Source organism: Ochotona curzoniae, unplaced genomic scaffold (genome assembly GCF_017591425.1).
Source record: "Ochotona curzoniae isolate NIBS_2020 unplaced genomic scaffold, NIBS_Ocur_1.0 scaffold_3890, whole genome shotgun sequence".
NCBI classification, from domain to species: Eukaryota; Metazoa; Chordata; class Mammalia; order Lagomorpha; family Ochotonidae; genus Ochotona; species Ochotona curzoniae.
Genome location: NW_024467115.1, coordinates 5415221 through 5434393, shown reverse-complemented (window position 1 = coordinate 5434393; position 19173 = coordinate 5415221). Strand labels below are relative to the sequence as shown.

General features: G+C 34.1%; 1 protein-coding gene across 1 annotated transcript in view; it reads left to right on the top strand.

The window, feature by feature from the left end:
- Positions 1-18918, top strand: part of TRDN (triadin) — a 208693-nt gene extending 189775 nt beyond the window's left edge. The window contains exons 15-21 of the mRNA XM_040965455.1: positions 2663-2692; positions 3809-3826; positions 6641-6673; positions 6787-6813; positions 8912-8938; positions 11840-11887; positions 18860-18918. Of these exons, the coding sequence (XP_040821389.1) occupies positions 2663-2692; positions 3809-3826; positions 6641-6673; positions 6787-6813; positions 8912-8938; positions 11840-11887; positions 18860-18918 (242 nt within the window). The remainder of the gene's footprint in view (positions 1-2662; positions 2693-3808; positions 3827-6640; positions 6674-6786; positions 6814-8911; positions 8939-11839; positions 11888-18859) is intronic.
- Positions 18919-19173: the final 255 nt, after the last annotated feature.

Below are 19173 nucleotides of genomic sequence, written 5' to 3'. Positions count from 1 at the left end.
GGCTGTTTGGATGTAGTGAGTCTTTTGGATATAGAGTCAATATATTAGTTTCGTGAACAGCAAAGGTAAAAGTAGCTGAAAGCTTTAGATTTACATGTTTCTTCTCCCAATACTTCCTGAACGGTGGCATTAGAAAAAAAGAGGCCAGATAACAAGGCAGCACCTTAAGGGTGCTTTATTGCTGGGAGGCCAGTTCTAGGCTACAGCCAAATGATTTTGTGATGTGAAGCTTTATTCCAAGAGCACTAGAGAAAAAACAATTTAGGATATAATGAGAAACAATCTCTTGACAGTCTTCCAGGGACATTAGTAGAAAATTGGATTTGAAGGGCACAGCTCAAGTGGAGACTTAACCCACTATAACACAATCCCAACCCTCCTTAAATTCTAAAAGATGTGCTTGATTAGGTGTGGCTTGTTATATTTTGCATTTCTACTTCATGAAGTGTATCATTTTATCTCTCTAAATAGTTTTGTTTGCTTGACCCTGGATATCACAGTCACTTACTTTCTGTAATATCAGTGCAATTATTATCCAATATATGATTGATTCCCCTTATTAGGAAGAGGAAAAGCAAATTAAAAATAATGGAGATAAGCTAAATATACATATTGCATTGAACCTTCCTCATCTATTTCATGGAAACATACACTCAGAGAAAACAGGGATTGGGCTTGTTCCTGTTCTAATGTGTTATGTCTTCCATTTCAGTTGCTTCCTGTCTCTATTCTGATTGCTCTTGATAGTAATGGATGAGAAATTTTTATAGCATAGATATTTTAGATGTGAAATTTAGCTAAGTTAGAATTTCTGATGGGACACTGATTTAAGACAATTTTAATTAGTGTTAGCTTTTTTCTCTAAAATATTTTTACTTATTTTACATCCTTCTCAACTATATAAATGCATCAAAAATAAAACAAATTTATAAAAAAATTAAAGAAACAGAAGTGTGATTTTAAGATAAAAAATAAAATTTAACCATTTCTTTGAAAAAAATTATTTATTTTCATTCTGCTTAAAAGGCACTGAGACAAAACACAAATATACAGAGATATCTTCCTTCACTGGCTAATTTCCCAAATATCTGACACAGTTCAAATTGGGCCTGTTGGTGATCTGGAACTCATTTGAGTCTGTTGTGAGTGGCAGACCCCTAAGTCCTGTACCACCTGTTGTCTCCCTAGGCGTACATTAACGTAAAGGTGGACAGAATGTGACACTGGAAAGCAGCTTATTACTGAAGCAGTCACTCCAGCAGTAGGATAATTTTCAGTGTTGAAATTTAGGCTAGATTTTAAAAATACCCACACAAATGGAGTCTAAAATTCTTTTCATTGAACCACACTAGATACATAAGCATTAAGATGTAATAAGGAAAATAGAGATCTTACTAAATCTTAATCTGTACACGATTACTCTTGCCATTTGCCATTTTGTATATTTTCTTCCTTTTATTCACATTTATAATCTTTGCCATAAATGTCCTGTTATTCTGTATTTTATTTTCACTTACTTACTACTGAAACTATGCTATTTGGTTCATAAATAATTCATTATACAAATTCATAATTCAAAACTGTTTACACTTCAATAATTAAGAATTAGAAAATATAGCACAAATGATGAAGAAAACAAGAGATGAAATATTCTAAGCAAAATTTTTAATGAAAATATTTTTTCCCATGATCAATAATAAACAACTTTTTGTGTTTTATTTTTAGTAGTAAGAACAGCAAATTTCACAGCTGATAGAGAATCTTGAAAGTCTCACATTCACTCTGAAAATGCTTCTATTCAGAATAGATATCTGTTTACTACTGAATACACCCTACTATATACCAGTTATAATATTGTGTCGGTCAGTAACTCAGGAACCTTTACCATCTATGTCTTCTCCATTATGATAGAAATAATGCTCATTATTCAAGAATAGCATACTCAGGTTCATGTGGGAAGTTTTAGATTAAAAACTCAGACACTACTAGCTAAACTCATGGATTGCAATCTATATTTATGAAAAAAAATTTTATCAGGTAGCTTTCCATTAAAGATAACATCTTCAGAACTGAGGAGATGTCTGAAGATTATTTGTGAATATTTTTATATTAAAAGTTTATCAATAGCAAATGACAAAAGTTTGTCAGCCCTACTCTAATATTCCACCTCAATAACAGAATAGCTTCACTTTAACCTTCACATGTTATTTATTTTTGTGCAATCTATCCACTTTTGAAGATCCTTTTAATGTTCATGCTAAGATGAAATAAGTTATGATGAAATAAGTTGTTCATTTAATATATCTTCTTAGAATTTCATGTATTTTACTTACATAAAGAGATAATGTAAAGTAGTTTGCATATATATGGTTCTTAGACATGGTATTTTTACCTTTAACCTTTCTCCCGCTTTCACTCTCCTTTCCCCTTTATTGTTTTTTTCTTTTAAATTTTACAACGACAACTTACAAAGTACTCAATCACAAGCTTAACTGTCAAGCAAATAAAAAATTCAGCAAGTAGGAAGTAGAAAAATCAGTGTTGATCAACGTATACATAACGTCTATGAACAGTAATAACCCAATTTTGACATGTTGACTTCACTCACATACATCACATATTTTGTATCTTTTTAAAGAATCAATTATCTTTGTGTTTTCAGATTCCAAGAAAGCAAAAACACCTGCAGAAGGTACTGGAAAAAATCTCCTTTTTTCTGTATTATGCTTAAGAAACATTTAAATGGCATTCTTTCCTAAAAGATGAACAAACAGGGAAAGACCATATATGGGATAGAGAAAAACATTAGATAGTTTGAGGTAGAAAAATATTTACAGATTATATAGAGACAGAAATTGAGGAATATTTGAGAAGTATCTGAGGTAATAGAAGATAATCATCACATTTATACAAGTTTCCTTCATAAGAAATAGGAAAATGTTCATAAAAGACACTCATTTTCCTAGAAAAATAAATTAAATTGATTTCAAATACATTAGTCTATCAGGAACTGAATCTATTTTTAAGTTTTGAATAGAATGTAACATGTGGCAAGAAGAGCTGTATCTCGTGTATTGATTCATATATGTTTATGTACATGATAAATTTATTCATTCTGTGAATAAAGAAGCTGTAAATTGAGAGTTTTTGAAATAAAAAAACAGTTTCATAGATTTATTCATCATAAAACCATTTTTTCAATCAAATTTAGGAAATAGTCATGATAATTACCAATGTGTGTGAATAACAGTCACTGTGAAATTTAAAAGATGAAACTGAAGGAAGATGTTTAGAAAAATATGGTGTGCTAATGTGTTGAGTAGCAAATTTTATCTTTGTTATTTATTCATGTTTTCACTTATTTTATTCATATAAAGTGAAAAATTCATATATTTCACACCAACTTAGGAGCGTCATTATGTTTTCAAGCCACCTTCCTTATTTATTTATTTGTTTTTAATTTTTAAAATGCCATGTTTTTCAGTTTGCTTCCCAATCACAATAATTCAATGACCAAATTATATATATATATGACAAAGAAACTTAACTGTAGCTCAAGAATGTATATAGAGCCTGTAAACAATAATCGAATAGCAAAATGTCAATCTTTCTCATATAAATTATATTTTAATACTCTATTAGTGAACATAGATCAGGGAAAACATACGAGATTGTTTTTTGGGGACTGATTGACTTCACTAACCATAATGGTTTCTGTTTGCAACCAGTTTGTGGCAAAAGAGGAAAGCTTATTCTCTGAGTAGTTACTTTAAGAGTTATAGTTTTCTTTCTATATTTCTTTCAACAGAGCAACCCAAGGGAAAAAGTAAGGAAGTGCATGTGAAATTGATTTCTGTATATTTTTCTTGCTACTATTATTAGCATGCTGGTGGTGTATTTAGACTTGCAATGCTGACCTGTCTTTTTCTACGTTTTATGCTTATACACTCTTTTATTTTAATATTTTGTTGGAGTAAGAAATGCACAACCTGGAGCATTAGAGTAGATTGGACAGTATACCACAGCTTCTGATAAACATCTGGTTTGAAACTCATTTAACCACCCAGTAATATCATCCAGCACTGTAAGCCAAAATACAACTACATTGCATTAATACAATCAAATGTCTAAATATCTTGTTCTCATATTATTTTGTATTGAGCCCTTATTCTCATGATCTTACATGCAAATTTTGTTTCTTTTTATCTTTCTTTTACTCTGTAACATTTTTGTGGTATTTAAATGATATATGACACTTTGTCCACAATTAAGAACCCTTCTAGAGTTACTGCGGCTTATAGTCACATAGCATTGTTTGGGATCCATATGTAAGACAAGATCCCCTATTACCTAATAATTCATTAATGCCCAATGCCTTGGGGTTTTGGCTTTTATAAACATGTACTTTTCTCTGAAGAAAATAAGATACATATTTAAAAAACTAAAACACAAAACAACTTCCTTTTTACTCTATTAATAATTAAAAGCAAGCATATTTCTAGAAATGTGAAGCTGTAAAAATGTCAGTGAGATTAAAAAACATTTATTTTAAAAATGTCCATCAACTTATAAGAAAAATATCTATACACCCTTTAATGTTGCAAAAAGTTCAGACACAGCAATATTTTTTGTCATGAAAAATGCTCTAAAATATCCCATAGAGAGAATCATGAAATTATATTGCAACTTAGCCAAGGGAGCAATCTATCTATAGAGAAGTATGTGTTTATTCAGTCTCAGAGTTATGTGTGTGCAGTTACAGATTAGTACTGGTGCAGGGACTCAGAAACCACTTCATAAACCACTGCACCAGCAGGAAAGTGCTGGATGATTGTAAATTTGAAAAATAATATATGGATAATCTACAGCCTTCACTTTATTGCAGCCTGTGTGGTTTAACAGTTCCAGCCAACTCCCTGGGACTGCTTGGCACTGCCGTTTTTAGGAAATAAACATAGCTTCTGACACATTTGCCACTGACTTTTTCATTGAGAAGATCAATGAGTTGTGATTGGGACAGTAATTTAAAAAAATAATTTTCTCCAGAATGATTAGTAGTTTAAATTGCCTTCACTGATTTATTATCTAGAATCACTTTTATTATGGTTATTTTTGTATCTTTGAATTTGCTTGAGTTAAATGTCTTTTGTTTTCAAGATTATATAATGCAGCCTTATATTTTACACTGCTTTCTACCTTTCAAGTTTTTACTACTGAGAGTTTTCTCAATTTGAAAGTAAATTATGACATGGGGAACAGGTTGAAAAAATTCATAGGAACCTTCCTGCACATCTTGTGAATTCATTTAATCTACAAATATTTTAAAATAACAAAAAAAATCTGAATACTTCAAAAATCAATATGGCCCATGTATTGACAGCCTTGAGGAAATAAAGGATAAGTCATTTATGTCCATAGGAGATGCTCAGTAACTGCAAATTGAACAATCCCACCCAAGGAGCACTCTTCAGGGTGTTCTCTTGTTTCAGATTACACAGGCACTTGTTTCCTATATGATGGATTTCTGATCAATTAGGAAGAACTTTATTTTAATACTGAATCTTACATATTGCTAGTATTCAATGGTAGGTAGCACATACCCAACTTTGCCTCTAGTATTTTTTCTCCTAGAAATATTTTTATAATTGATGTTTCTGAAAAATAAGAAATAATACATTCACTGCACTTCTTAATTGCCATCAAATGTTTGGTAATGTTTTTATTATGTTTAAGATAAGCCACTTAAGACATTGTCCTTCTGTGCTGCACCACTTGGTGAAATTGTTTGCTTCATTGGCTGTATGTCACCTTAGAAGTGGCTCAGTTGCTAATTTCACCTACATAATTATTAATCTGATAAATTAACTATACACTTAAACAATCAATGTGATGACCAAAAATTATTTGGCATTCAATACTTATAAATATTCCCAAAATAATATTTGGGCAATAGCACTTAAATAATATAAAATTAGTGGATGTAATTCATAAAAACTGAGTTTACATTGTAATTGTAAGTCAGCTTATTCTTAACACCAGACCCATGCTTTATCTCATACAATTTTGACTAAAGTGTGTTCATTAGTATAAATATGGTCTAAAAAAGACTCCAAGATAACATCTGTCTTGAAAACAAGGCAGGTATGTGATGTTTCCCTCCTTGCCTCTCAGTCCATTTTAGTTTCCTGAAGTCATCTCAGCTGTGTCTTTAGAGGAGAAGTCCATATGGAAGTTATTCATGTTTGTCACTCTGAAAATTATCATAAAACAACTCAATATACCTATTTTTATTCCATATTTACTTCCTGCTGATTTAATGATGGAAAATTTAACAATAGAAATTTTTCTCATTTATGGAAAAGATGTAGCAATTATTTGTTTTTCTAGTTTACTACTTATGAAAGTTTTGAATTTCTCTAATATTCAGAATGCTTCTATGTTGCTCTGTTGGAGAAATATTAAGGGAAATGCATGGGAAGAATTATGCTAAGCCAACAAGTAGTAGTTTTTTCACGGCATTTATTATCAACTGATGCAATCCAGTATCAGCATGTGCAAGGTTTTTGTTGTTGTGTGACATGCAAAATTGAGATGATAGTAACAGCAACAAGAGTAATGAAATAATAATACTATGTTTCAGAAGAGGAAAAAAAAGAACGACATGACAAACCAGGTAACTTTAAATTTTCTATCCATTTAATTTTATTGTGATGTTGGATTTGCAATTGAATCCTGCATTATAATTGTGTGGCATGAAATGATAATTTGTTTCTTCCATTGTTACAGCAAAGTCACCAAAGAAGGAGCATGCAGGTAAGCATGATTGATTGCTGTTGAACTCTTTACACTTCCTGTCTAATGCTTAAATGGTGAAACAGCCTCCGACAGGTAGCAAAAACAATGACTATACAGGGCAAGAAATCCTTTACCTTTTTGTCCAAGTTCTTGATATAGACATAACATAATAAAATTTTAGAGGGTAAGAACCAAATATATGCTATGTGCTTGTTGCTTAATGTGCATCTTGTAAATAGCAGCAAGAAGGTTGCTGAGAGGTTGTTGGGAGAGCAGAACCTCCATGTCTATGCAGAACTACAGATCCTGATTTTCAGCTTCACAAGATGTCCCGGTGGATTCATTTGTAAAATGGTTGAGATGCATTTTTTCAGTTAAATATAAAACAAACAAAAAAGAAAATGAAGCAAGAACAAAATATCTTCTGCAAGTGCATGTTATATTTTTTGGCTTTTAAGCATTAAATATTCAATTTCAGTAGAAAAAAATATCCTATTTCTTTTCATAATGTTACTTAATAGCATTTTTATTAGTCCAGAGAGGTGCCATGAAAGTGGGCAAAGTTTTTTTCTTTCCCTTGAATATATTCACATTCCAAAGGGAAAATTGAATTTAAAGTCAACCAAACAAATGAGTCTATCAGCAAAATTAAGGAGTCAAGATGGTTTGGATATAAAATAGTTTTCTTAATATTTAACCTGTGCTGCTTGTCATTTCATGTGACCATTTTGAAATTGTTTTAATTAACCTAATTTTAAGGTGTCACCTATAAATTTTCTCCTGGCTGGTGCTAATAGAAAACTTCGAGGGGAGTGGTATGTGTTATCTGTATGTACAAAGGCAATCATAGCCTTGTATGTTATCCTCTAATTACTGCTCTTATTGCACTTAAGAAAAACAGCATTTATTCAACATTATATAAATGACAATGAAAATATAAGTTTAGTCCCAATGCTTGCACAAACTTTCATGAATCCCAATTTGAAGCCAGGTTTTTGTTCTTTTTCCATATTTGTATAAATGTCTGAGACAATCCAAATCTGTTCAGGTGTTTCTTCAATTAGTTCTTTCACCATCATTTCTTTACTTTATAACAGCACGTCATGTACTGTTATGCTCATTTTAGATGTAGATCAATGGAATGAAGCTTTTCTATCACTTTATCTTCTAAGTGTTATTATTTTGTGAAACAAACATTGATCATTTGATAATGTCATATCAGGTCAAAGGAGATGCACTTAATGGAGTAATTATATTTTTAAATATCGGAAATCTGAGTGACATCCAGGAGAAATTTACAAGATAGAGTAATCACACAGCTCCATTACCAGTCCGGCTATTTCTCACCCCTGGGATAGCATCTTGCTCCTGCATTACAGGGCACAATGTCTCTGTTCAGGATCACATTCCTACAATAAATGCGATGTTGAACAAGTAAAATCTTTAAAAACTGCTGCCAATCATTTTCTGTTCATTTGAGGATGTGATTACAGTGAGATTAGCAATAATTTTCTGGACTTTTTAAATTTATGTATTCAAAAGACAGAGTGATGGAAAGAGATCTTTCATCAGCTGGGCTCTTCTTGATATGTCTGTAACAGTCAGGATAGGATCAGACTGAAGCCAGAAGCGTGAGACTGCATCTGGTTCTTTTTGTGTGTTGTGAGCCTCTGTGTTTTATTTTAAATACTTATTTTATTTACTTGAAAGGCATAATGAGAGAGCAAAAACAAGAAAACTTTCATCAACTGGTTACTCCCATAAATGTCCACATGGCTAGTGTTGGGCAAGATCAAACCAGGAACCAGGAATTCCATCCATATTTCCCACAGAAAATTCAGGGCCCCAAGTCCTTGTGCCATCTTCTACTGCTTCTCTAAGCTTATAAGCAGGAAGTGTAATTGGTAGATGAACATCTGGGATTTAAAATGGATATCTGATGTGGGATTGCAAGCATCATAAGCAACACCTTATACCACTGTACTACCTCTGTAATCCTCACCTTTCTATTCTGGAGTTCTTTGCTTTACATGATTATATCTGTAGTCTTTAAAGCAACTAAAATAAGTTTCAATTTTTTAGAGAGTTAATGTAGAATTTTTCTTGTCATTAACAGCTCCAAGTGAAAGACAAGTAAAAGCAAGTATGTGAACAAAATTTTTAAAAAGGAGCATATTTTAGCAGCTTACTCATTTGAGTCTTATGTGACAGACAATATTAAGGTTTTTTGAAGCTAGACTATCAAATATTTCTTTGTATGATTATTTATTGTATAAAAATAATATTCAAAATGAAAATCTTCCTCATTTTTATTCATTCTGTTTTAAATGTGCCTGTAAAGCTTTCAATTATAGATATTAACTTGTGTAATTTCATTTAAATTTAACTTTTACTTTCCCCTTCTCATAACAATAAATCATCAAACTATTTAAGTATTCTCTAAAGATTAAGTTTTGTAATGAATGATAACTTGATGAAACAAGTAGACAAATGCATTTTTCTACTAAGACATTTGTGTCTTTAATGAAATGTGACAGTTGTCAAATTGTCTTGAATATCATGTTGTGATGCTATAATTTCCCCTGAGTTTCTCTGTTTGTTGAAGTGCTTGATTGGTTGCCACTAATTAAAAATATTTTAATTATAATTAAAATGTATGCCTTCCTTATCATTTTTTACATGATGTATGGTTAAACTCTGTTATCTGACTGATATAAAATATATTTGGAATGTTTTTTGTGGGGGTGAGTGCTATATGGGTTTTGATGCTTGCACTAATACATTAAAAATGCATATTGTAATTACTGGTCTGTTTTTGAGACAGTACATTACTGATAGATATGTCAAAAGGCAAGTAGAAAAAATTTTGATTTTCTTGTTGGGAACATTTGCTTTTTCAAAACAGTTTACAGTCACCAGTACTCAGATATAATGAGATTCTTAAGAAAAAAGGTTTAACATGAGAAGAAATTGCAGTTCTTTTTCCATAAAAAACCTGATAGAATGTAAATTTCTTAAAGCTACATATTGCATGGTATTTGATAGTTCAATATTTAATCTGTAGAAATGCATGGTCAAGAAAGCATATAAATGGACAGTTTTTAGCACCTACAGAATACTTTAGACTGATGGTAATGAAAAAGCGTTAAATATACACTGAAATATGTATGTACAATAAAAAATGTAAATCATATCAATTAAATCCTGTCCATCAGGTTGAGGAGATTAGCAAATTTGGTTATCAGATCATCTTAAACTCTGTAAAGATGACCCAAGAGTTAGTATTCAATCTCTTTTATGGCTGAGATTGGGCTTGACATGGGCACTATCCTTTAATATATGATTAATTAGAGATAAACTAAAAAGTATTTAAATCTTTGATGACAGTGTGGCCAACTGTTTCTTCAACTAGAAACTATTTATTCACATGGAAACCGTACAAAAGAAGGGTCTTTTTATATACAGCTGAATGTTTATAGCATTAACGCCTGCAGTCAAACTGATCATTTCTACTACAATTAAAAGCATTAGACTCTCCATAAAGTGTGATCCACAACATTTTGTGTATATAACCTCGACATGAGAAATATTATTTTGTTTCATGAAATAATGCAGCAATAGAAGACATGCCATGCCAAGGATTACTAGTAGTCACCCGAACACATAGGGAGTCTTAATTTGAGACTTCTTAGACTTCTATGGTTTTTAAGACTTACTATTTGAATGAGAGACAAAGAGAAATAATCAACTCTTTCATATACTGTATCACTTCTCAAAAGCCCACAATATCCAGAGCTGGGCCAGGCCAAAACCAGGAGACAGAAACTCCATCTACTTTCTCCAAGTTGGGTGATAAGGGCTAAAGTTCCTGTGCCACTATGTGTGTCCCAGGTACATGAGCAGGAAGTTGGATAGGAAATAGAGTAGCCAGCTGGGACTTGAGCTAGGATTTCCAATAGAAGGTGTGGACATCCCAAGTGATTATTTAACATTCTGATAAAAATACCCACCCTATCCTCTTTGGAAAGTTCTCCAGATGATTCTGAAGCTTGCTCAAGTTTGAGCATCAGTGGGCTCTGTCTTCCTTGGAAAGAAATAAGCAAAGTTGCTCAGTACTGCAGCTACAGGTTTTAAAAAAAACTTGAAGTAGATACTTACATAATTTCTGGCTTTTCTCTCTGACTTCAGTAGAATTTTCAATAATAATATGGCCAAAATTTAAAATACTGAACTAACTTAGGTCAGTTATTGTTTGTCAGAACTATGTTACGTTAAACAGAGAAGCTTTCATTTCTTTGTTCATAACATTTGTATTGTATTCAAGATTTTAAAATTATTTTATTATTTTGATGTGTATTTATTTGAAAGTCAGTATTGCACTGAGAGAAGGTTAGACAGTGAAAGAGAGATTTTCCATGTGCTTCATTTTTCAAATGGCCACCCACTGAAGCTGAGCCAATTTAAACCCTGGAGCCAAAAGTCAGGAATTTTCATCTTGGTCTTGCATGTGGGTGCAGGGAGCCAAGTAGTTGTGCTGTGTGTGTGTGTGTGTGTGTGTGTGTGTGTGTGTGTGTGTCTTTTCCCAGGTTTAGGTAGTTGGAGCAGAGGTTGAGCAGCTGAGCCTTGACCTGGATCCAGTTTGGATGCAGAAACCACAATTGGAAGTTTAGCTACATCACAGTGTACTACACAAAGTGTAACACACACAGTGTACTTCATCACAGTACCAGCTCCTCATTTAAGATTTTAATAAATAAGGATCTCATTGCATCTTGTAAGATAAGTCATCAACTTCTGAAATTAGCATATAATTATCACATATAGAGTTTCACTTAAAGAAAATTTGTTTCTTATTTTAAAAAAATTCATTTTTTTGAGATGTCATACAAGTTCTTTGTAGTTTTCCTCTGCATTACTTTGGTCTCATGTCTCAGATATATTTTATCTTTGGATAAATTTTATTTCTGTCTGATTTACAATACTGTAAGATATCAATCTCATATCGCTGATATTTTTTCTTATTTTGGGCTATCTGAATTTGTAGAAATTGAAAAAGCCAAAGAAGAGGTTAATGCTGCCTCAACCAGAAAAGGTAAATGAAGTTTGAAGAAACAAATTTCATGTCTGTAATTTATTGCTGCAAAAATTTTATCCTAATGAATTATTTTGTGCATAGTGAAGAGCACTATTGCTCTTTTATTGATGTGAAAACAAACTTACCTTGCACACAGCATCTATGGCGATCAGGCTTTCGATCCCTAATGCCAATCATAATTTGTTCAAAATGCCAGTGTATATTTTAAAAACTGTAGAAATTTAATTTCTCAGATCCTGCTTGCAAATTTAATTTGCTGCCTCTGAGATTAGGGCTTGATAAAACAAAACTTTGACTAAAAGAACTCTCATAAATAATGGTCACTCAGTGCAAGAATAATGCCAAAGTAGGAGATAGCTTAAGGAGATGTTGACTTGGGGACACTGTACTTTATAAAAGAAAAAAAAATCAAGATATATTTGAGGACAGAAACCTTTACACTTGTTTTTATTAATTAACATGATCTAGGCTAACTGATGCTAAAGGCCATGGCTTTAAATTGAGCTCTATTTCATGTGCAACAGGAGGCAATTACAAATTCAAATATAGGATAATATTTAGATATTTACTTCATAATGAGCCCAACTGTAGGCAATTTCCTAGGTTGTATTGTATCTAGGCAAGTGTTACACTGATGAGAAAAAAAAAAACACGAAAAAAAAAAACGGTAAGTATTCTTGGTCTGGTTAATGACAAATTAATTTTAAATAACCAGCTTTCTTTCTTTTTTCTTCTTTCCTTCCTCTCTTTCTTCCTCTCTTTCTTCCTCTTTCTTTCTCTCTCTCTTTCTTTCTCTATCTCTTTCTCTCTCTTTCTTTTTTCATCTTTCTTTCTTTCATCTTTCTTTCTTTCTTTCTTTCTTTCTTTCTTTCTTTCTTTCTTTCTTTCTTTCTTTCTTTCTTTCTTTCTTTCTTTCGAGAAGGCAGTAAATTCAGCTCTGGGACACAATAGCCCAGCCCCAGCTGGAGGTGCTGGACACATATTGGAGTAGAGCAAGCACCTGGGGCATGCTTGACAGCACAGGACTGACTTCATGGCCCTTCCACAGACTGAGACACTGCAATTCTCTGTAGTTGAGGGAACTGAGTTACAGTGGTGTATAGGGGAGAAACTGGAGGACATGTCTGGGTTAGGAAAGGCACCCAACTACATGCACACCTGGTTGGGGCTAAATAGCATTGCCCATGGTTCACTGGCACATGCAAAAGCTGGGGCTATGGGTCTGCCTGAGTGCATTAGGCTGCAGTACTACCCATGAATGCCAGAGCACGTGGTAGATCAAGTCAGACTCCGCCAAAGCATCAGCCAGAATGTTGAAGAGCCCAATCTTGGAGCAGATTCTGTAGGGGAAATTGTGGATGGACCGAGGTAGGCTGCACCACAGAACTCCTCTGGCAGGAATTCTCCCAACAATCATTGGAGCCTGGTTTGAAAGGAGGTTGGGTGGGGCCAGGCTGAACCCGCAGAGGCCAGGACTGAGGGCACACCATGCCAGCAGGTATGCTGCAAGCATCAGCACATGTAGGATCTGGAGCTGAGAGCAGGCCAGGTGGAGGAACTCTCCAGTGATGCCTTAGCTGACTCTGTGGAGCAAAAGAGCCAGGGAACAGACCTAATTATGCTACTCTCTGGACTAGCCTGCTTAGATGCAACTCCCTCTGGTGAGGTTGTGGGCAGACCAGGCTGGGCAAAGCTACAGCACCATTAGCATACATATGTGCTGGTTCTTCGTGCAGACGTAATTTGGCTTAGCTGCAGTACCACTGATGCTAATGAGAGGCAGAATGGTTGTGGGACCGGCTGGATTAGGCCACAACAACCACAGGATCACATGAGCGGTAGGCCTAGGTAGAAATATCAAACTATGTTTTAGAGACACTTAAGTGTTAGGGGTGCATGCAGGTGGCAATAATTGCAAAACTAGAGCTCCAGATTGGACAAGGATAAAATCTGCGATGGGGTACCCAAGGAAAGAGAAATTGATGGATTAACTTTTGATTCTTAGGATTCATTTTAGCCTGAAGCTATAATAGGGGCAATACTGGGTTTGACCCCACACACTTCAATATGGGATGTGGATAACTCATAGCCACTGCATTGAATGGCTGTCTATTTCCAAAGGAGATGTTTTAGAGGAGTGAGCACAAGCAAAGCTCAAGGGTGAAACAATGAGTGAATGAAGAGGAAATGACAGCTATTGACAAAGTTTCAAAAACTAATTTGGGGGGCATAAACGAAGGAAGATCACAATAGCTTAGTGTTTTTGTTTAATTAATAACCATCTCTCTTTATCATCAATTTCTATTTACTAGCTATAATTTAGAATTTGCATTCTAAGACCAAAAGTAACTATATTTTACTTCCTTTACGTTAGCTATCATCTATGAAGGAAATACAACAGCATGTTTTGTTTCCTTCCTTCTCTCTCCCTCCCTTCCTCCCCTTCCTTCCCTTATTTCCTTCTTCCTTCTTCCCTGCCCCTTCCTTCTTTCATCCCTCCCTCCCTTCCTTCCTTCCTTCCTTCCTTCCTTCCTTCCTTCCTTCCTTCCTTCCCTCCCTCCCTCCTTCCTTCCTTCCTTCTTTCTTTCATGTCTTTCTCCTTTATCTCTCTCCTCTCCCTTCTCTCTCTCCCTTCTCCCTCCCTCCCTCCAATCCTCACTTTTGTCCTCCCACTAATAATCATCGCTAAGGATATCTCTCCAAATGCAAAATAAAAGTTTCTGTTTTCAGATACACTGTATGCTAGAAGAGAAAGTGCACCAGTGTATGTTTTCCTTTTTAATCCAGAAGTTTTGAAAATGCCCTTCTTTAAATGAGCTATTTGTTGCTACAGTTTACTCTCCCTAGAATTGGATTTGATTACTTTTATATTAGAACCAGAATGAGAGACAGAGGTTTCAGGCAAAATGTCATCTTTGCCAGGTAGATGATTAGCATTTTTCAGTGACCTTTTCTGAGTATTGATAAAAGAACAACAACAGTGCTTTAGAAATCCAGCCTCCCCCACTTGATATGGATGTAAGAATCACAAATCCATCATTAGGGGAAACCTTGATCTTTGTGTGCAAGTCACATATCATCTGCTTTCTGAATGACATTTATTCTTCAGAGAATAAATAGCTGAAAGCTATTTATGTGAAGGAACTCAAAATTTTATAGTAAAATACAATTAAGATATAAGCTCACGTCATTGTAAAAATGTCAAAACCCATTGTGAGTTTTTCATGAATTTTTTTAAGATCCCTTGTGGATTCTTGACACAATGTTTACAATGACTTTTCTTAATAAAAAAATTATGGATATGGATGCATATCCATGTGATTCTATTGAAATTATAAATTATCAGGATTTTACTTGCACATTGATTTGAAAGTATCACAGAAGAGACGAATGGGACTTACCTCTTTGTGGCTTCTTTTTAGCACACCTGGAAAATCCCATTCGAGTTTTGTCTTTAAGAGTTATGACCCTTTGCCAATTCTCTGTTTTCAGATTATCTCTGTTGTGTGTTTGATGCTGAATATCTGCCAAAGCCCTATAGGCTAAAGATTTGGTCCCCAGGCTATCACTACAGGGAGATGGTAAAATCCATAGTTACATTATAAATCATAATAAAAGAATAAAGAAAAAATAGATGTATTTGATATGATAACCACAGCAGGGAGAAGCTCCCTGAAACCCATGATTACAAAATTACTAATAAGCGGTGTACTCAATGAAGAAAGTCAGAACTCTGAGAAATGGTTCAAAATAAGCACATTTGCTATAGCCACTTCTGTTACACATTTTGCTGGAATCTGCGTTTGTTCTGTAAAGGCTAAGAAAAGAAATAAAAATGTGAATAAGAGCTAAACACATTTGTTGATGACATGACTATGTATCTGAAAAAATAAAATATCTAGAGATGAATAATAAATAATCAGTGAACTTGACAAATGTTTAGTAAACTGTAATTGTAATTCTGAAGGGGGAAATAACATTAATAAATTTGAAGGCCCACACAGTGGCAAATCAGGCTAGTCATCTGCCTAAAATGCTAGCATCCCACATACTTCCCAGCTTTAGTCCTGGCTGCGGCACATCTGATTCAGCTCCCTGCTTATGATGGCCTTTGAAAGCAATGAAGGATGACTCAAATCCTTGGGACTCTATACCTTTGTGTTGGACTCAGAGGAAGCTCCTGACTCCTGTCTGAGGATCAGCTCAGCTCTGGCCAATTAGGCCATTTGGAGAGTGAATCTTTCTCTCTCTTATCTATGTAAATCTTCCTTTTGATAGAAAGGAAAAGTTCATAGTACCAGATATTTAGCATTTTCTTAAATGTAAAGTGACCAGCAATGGATGACATCTGTGAGGAATAAGTGAAATTAATTTTCCTTTCATACACAAGTAATAATTCATGGTGCGTGGCATACATAAGCTTGAATTTGAAAAACGCTTAACAGTGTTAGAAAATTTTGTGGAAAATGTTGAATTATATCTTTTTAAAAATTTATTTATTTTATTGGAAAGGCAGATATACTATGAGGAGGAGAGACAGGAAGATTTTCAGTCTGATGGTTCACTCCCCAAGTGACGGTCGCTGCTGCGCCAATCCAAAGACAGGAGTCAGGAGCTCTTCTGAGTCTCCCACGCAGGTGCAGGGTCCCAAGGCTTTGGGCCATCCTCAACTGCCTTCCCAGGCCACAAACAGGAAGCTGGATGGGAAGCAGGACCACTGGGGTTAGAACCTGTGCCCATATGGGATCCTGGCATGTGCAAAGCAAAGACCTTAACCACTACGCAATCATGCCGGGCCCCTGAATTATATATTATAACCATTATCTAGGCAAAAAAAAAAGAAAAGCATTAACCACAAGAGAAGATTCATATAAATTTATTTATTTAAAAAATGTTATTTTATACACTACAATAAATTCATAAGTGAGAAAGGACATTTGTAATGAATATATATGAAATATTCATTAATCAGTTGAAAACCTAAATTAATAAAAGTCTTGAGCAGATACTCTATAGAAGAGGTCATATTGATGAAAATAAGCTTGCAAAAGGCAGATAACATCATGAGATAGTTGGAAAATTCAAATTAAATCCATGATTTGTAATATTATGTACTTTATAGAAAAATTGAAATTCCTCAAACACAAAATATTAAGATTTGAAGCACTTAAAACCTTGTTGATATTTGTCTTAGACCTTGTTGATATTTGTCTTAGTCCTAGTGCTAAAACCACCAAGACCTCATGTTACAGCAGCTGAGTTTGTTTCACCAACTCGGTTTCCTGACGCCGACTCCAAGAAAACACAAACTCTGGGAAGTAATAACAAAGCTACAACTCATTGGACTGTTTCCAATCATGCAGGAGGCCCAACCTTCCTCGGGTTATCTCTCTAGTCCAAGTCCTTTGCTTGTCAAAGCAAGATTCTGAAGAGACAGCAGATTAAAGTTCTCTTTCCTTGTCTGACTGTGTGTTTCTTGCTTTCTCTGTGTTTTTTCTTTTCACTGGGGAGAATAAAAAATATTATAATAATTCATCGAAACTCTTTTTTTTTTTTTACAATGCAGGGAGAAATTACATTTCAATGATCACATCTTTTCCTTACTTAGGAGTATCTGTACTTCAGGGATATTATTAGTGTATACACATAAGTCTCATTGGTTTTCCTTCCAAATATTGCAGTTCCTCATTTCATCTGTTTTTTAATTCCAAAGAAGTTTGTTAAAATTCATTCTATTTGTTGTACTTGATAACATATATTTGCCATCTTTTGTCTCTTATATGTGTTCTTAGATACTCTTTGCATGTAATTTCCATTATATTATTTACTTTTTACATACATCTATCTCATTTGTTTCCAGTTGTTACTATTTCTAGAAATTTTTCTCCTTTATGTTTCAAAATTATTTTTAATGTATGCTATCTTTAAAACAAGATTGGAAAAATAAAATGGAATTAGTGTGCATAGGTGCAAGAATTGTTTTTTGGAAGACATTGTAAAAGAAAAACAAAACAAACAAAACAACCTCTGATCACCACATACTTGTTTTAGGATTAGGCTCGTTGCTTTAACGTAGTTTTCAGAGAACTTAAAACAATCATGTAGCGTTATTTCTCTTTTAATGCGAAGAATAAGAATCAACATTTAATAGTGTGAACACAATTCTGCAAGAGTTTGGTAGCAAAAGTGGCAAGCAACCATAGCGCACAGAACTGTAGCTGTTCTTCAAAGGGTTTTGGTAATTTCTGCAAGGTGACACTCGAGTGTGATGACACTGCTTAATTCCTGGCCAATCTTTCATCTAATCATTGCCTGTAATCTTTGCAGATTTGAATGAATCAGTTATTCCGGTGATTCCAGTGAGATGCACTGTTTATTGTCATATTGTTTTGGTGTGTAAACAGATAAACAGTGAAACCTCTAAGGAAAAAAATAAACGTTAGAGAAAGTTTGGTGTAAATGACATAACATCTAGATGATTACGTTATTTAAATTTTGGATACTTGTAATTTGCAATGAATCCTTTCAATATTTAAATGAGTCTCCTCCTGGTTACATTGACTGTTCAGTTGGTTAAGCAGGTTTAAGCTTTTACTTAAAGGAACATTTAGATGACATTTGCAGGACATTAAGTGATGACAGCAATAACCTGCAATGTAAGTCAATTAATTGCTGTCCTGTCTTGAAATTCCTTGTAGAATGTGTTTATAAAAGGAACAAAGACAAAATAGTGTCGGAAGCTACTCAGATGAAAGCAATGGACTAACTTGCTTTCTGTTTGTTTTTAGGATTTTTAAGATTAGATTTGAAATAGGTTTCAGTTACATTAATGAGAGATGAGAAATGCTGGAAGAACTTTAAAATAGCTCATTTAGGATGGATATTTGGAGGAGGCTGAATTCTGAGGATTTTTTGAGCAGAGACATTTCTTTCCAGAATTCTTATTTAAACTTCATCTTTGCTTTGCAGGTGAAACTGGAAAGAAGGAAGAGAAAGCCGCCAAGACAGTGGAGCAAGGTAAAAAGTAATGAAGGAGTTGGCATTCTCTTCCTTAGAGAGACAACAGCATGAGGAGAAAAGCTCTGGATACAGAGAGGCGGAAGAAAATAACTTATGAATCTTTTGCTCTGTATCACTGGCCTTGCATATTTTTTTCTGGTTTTGTCTTTCTGTTGTGTAACCAAGCTATAAATCCAAGATCCGAATGGGAAAATTCCACATTCTGCTTAATCACATCAAGAAAACCCTCAAAATTTGGGAGAGTAAGAGAGTGATTTTGGGCA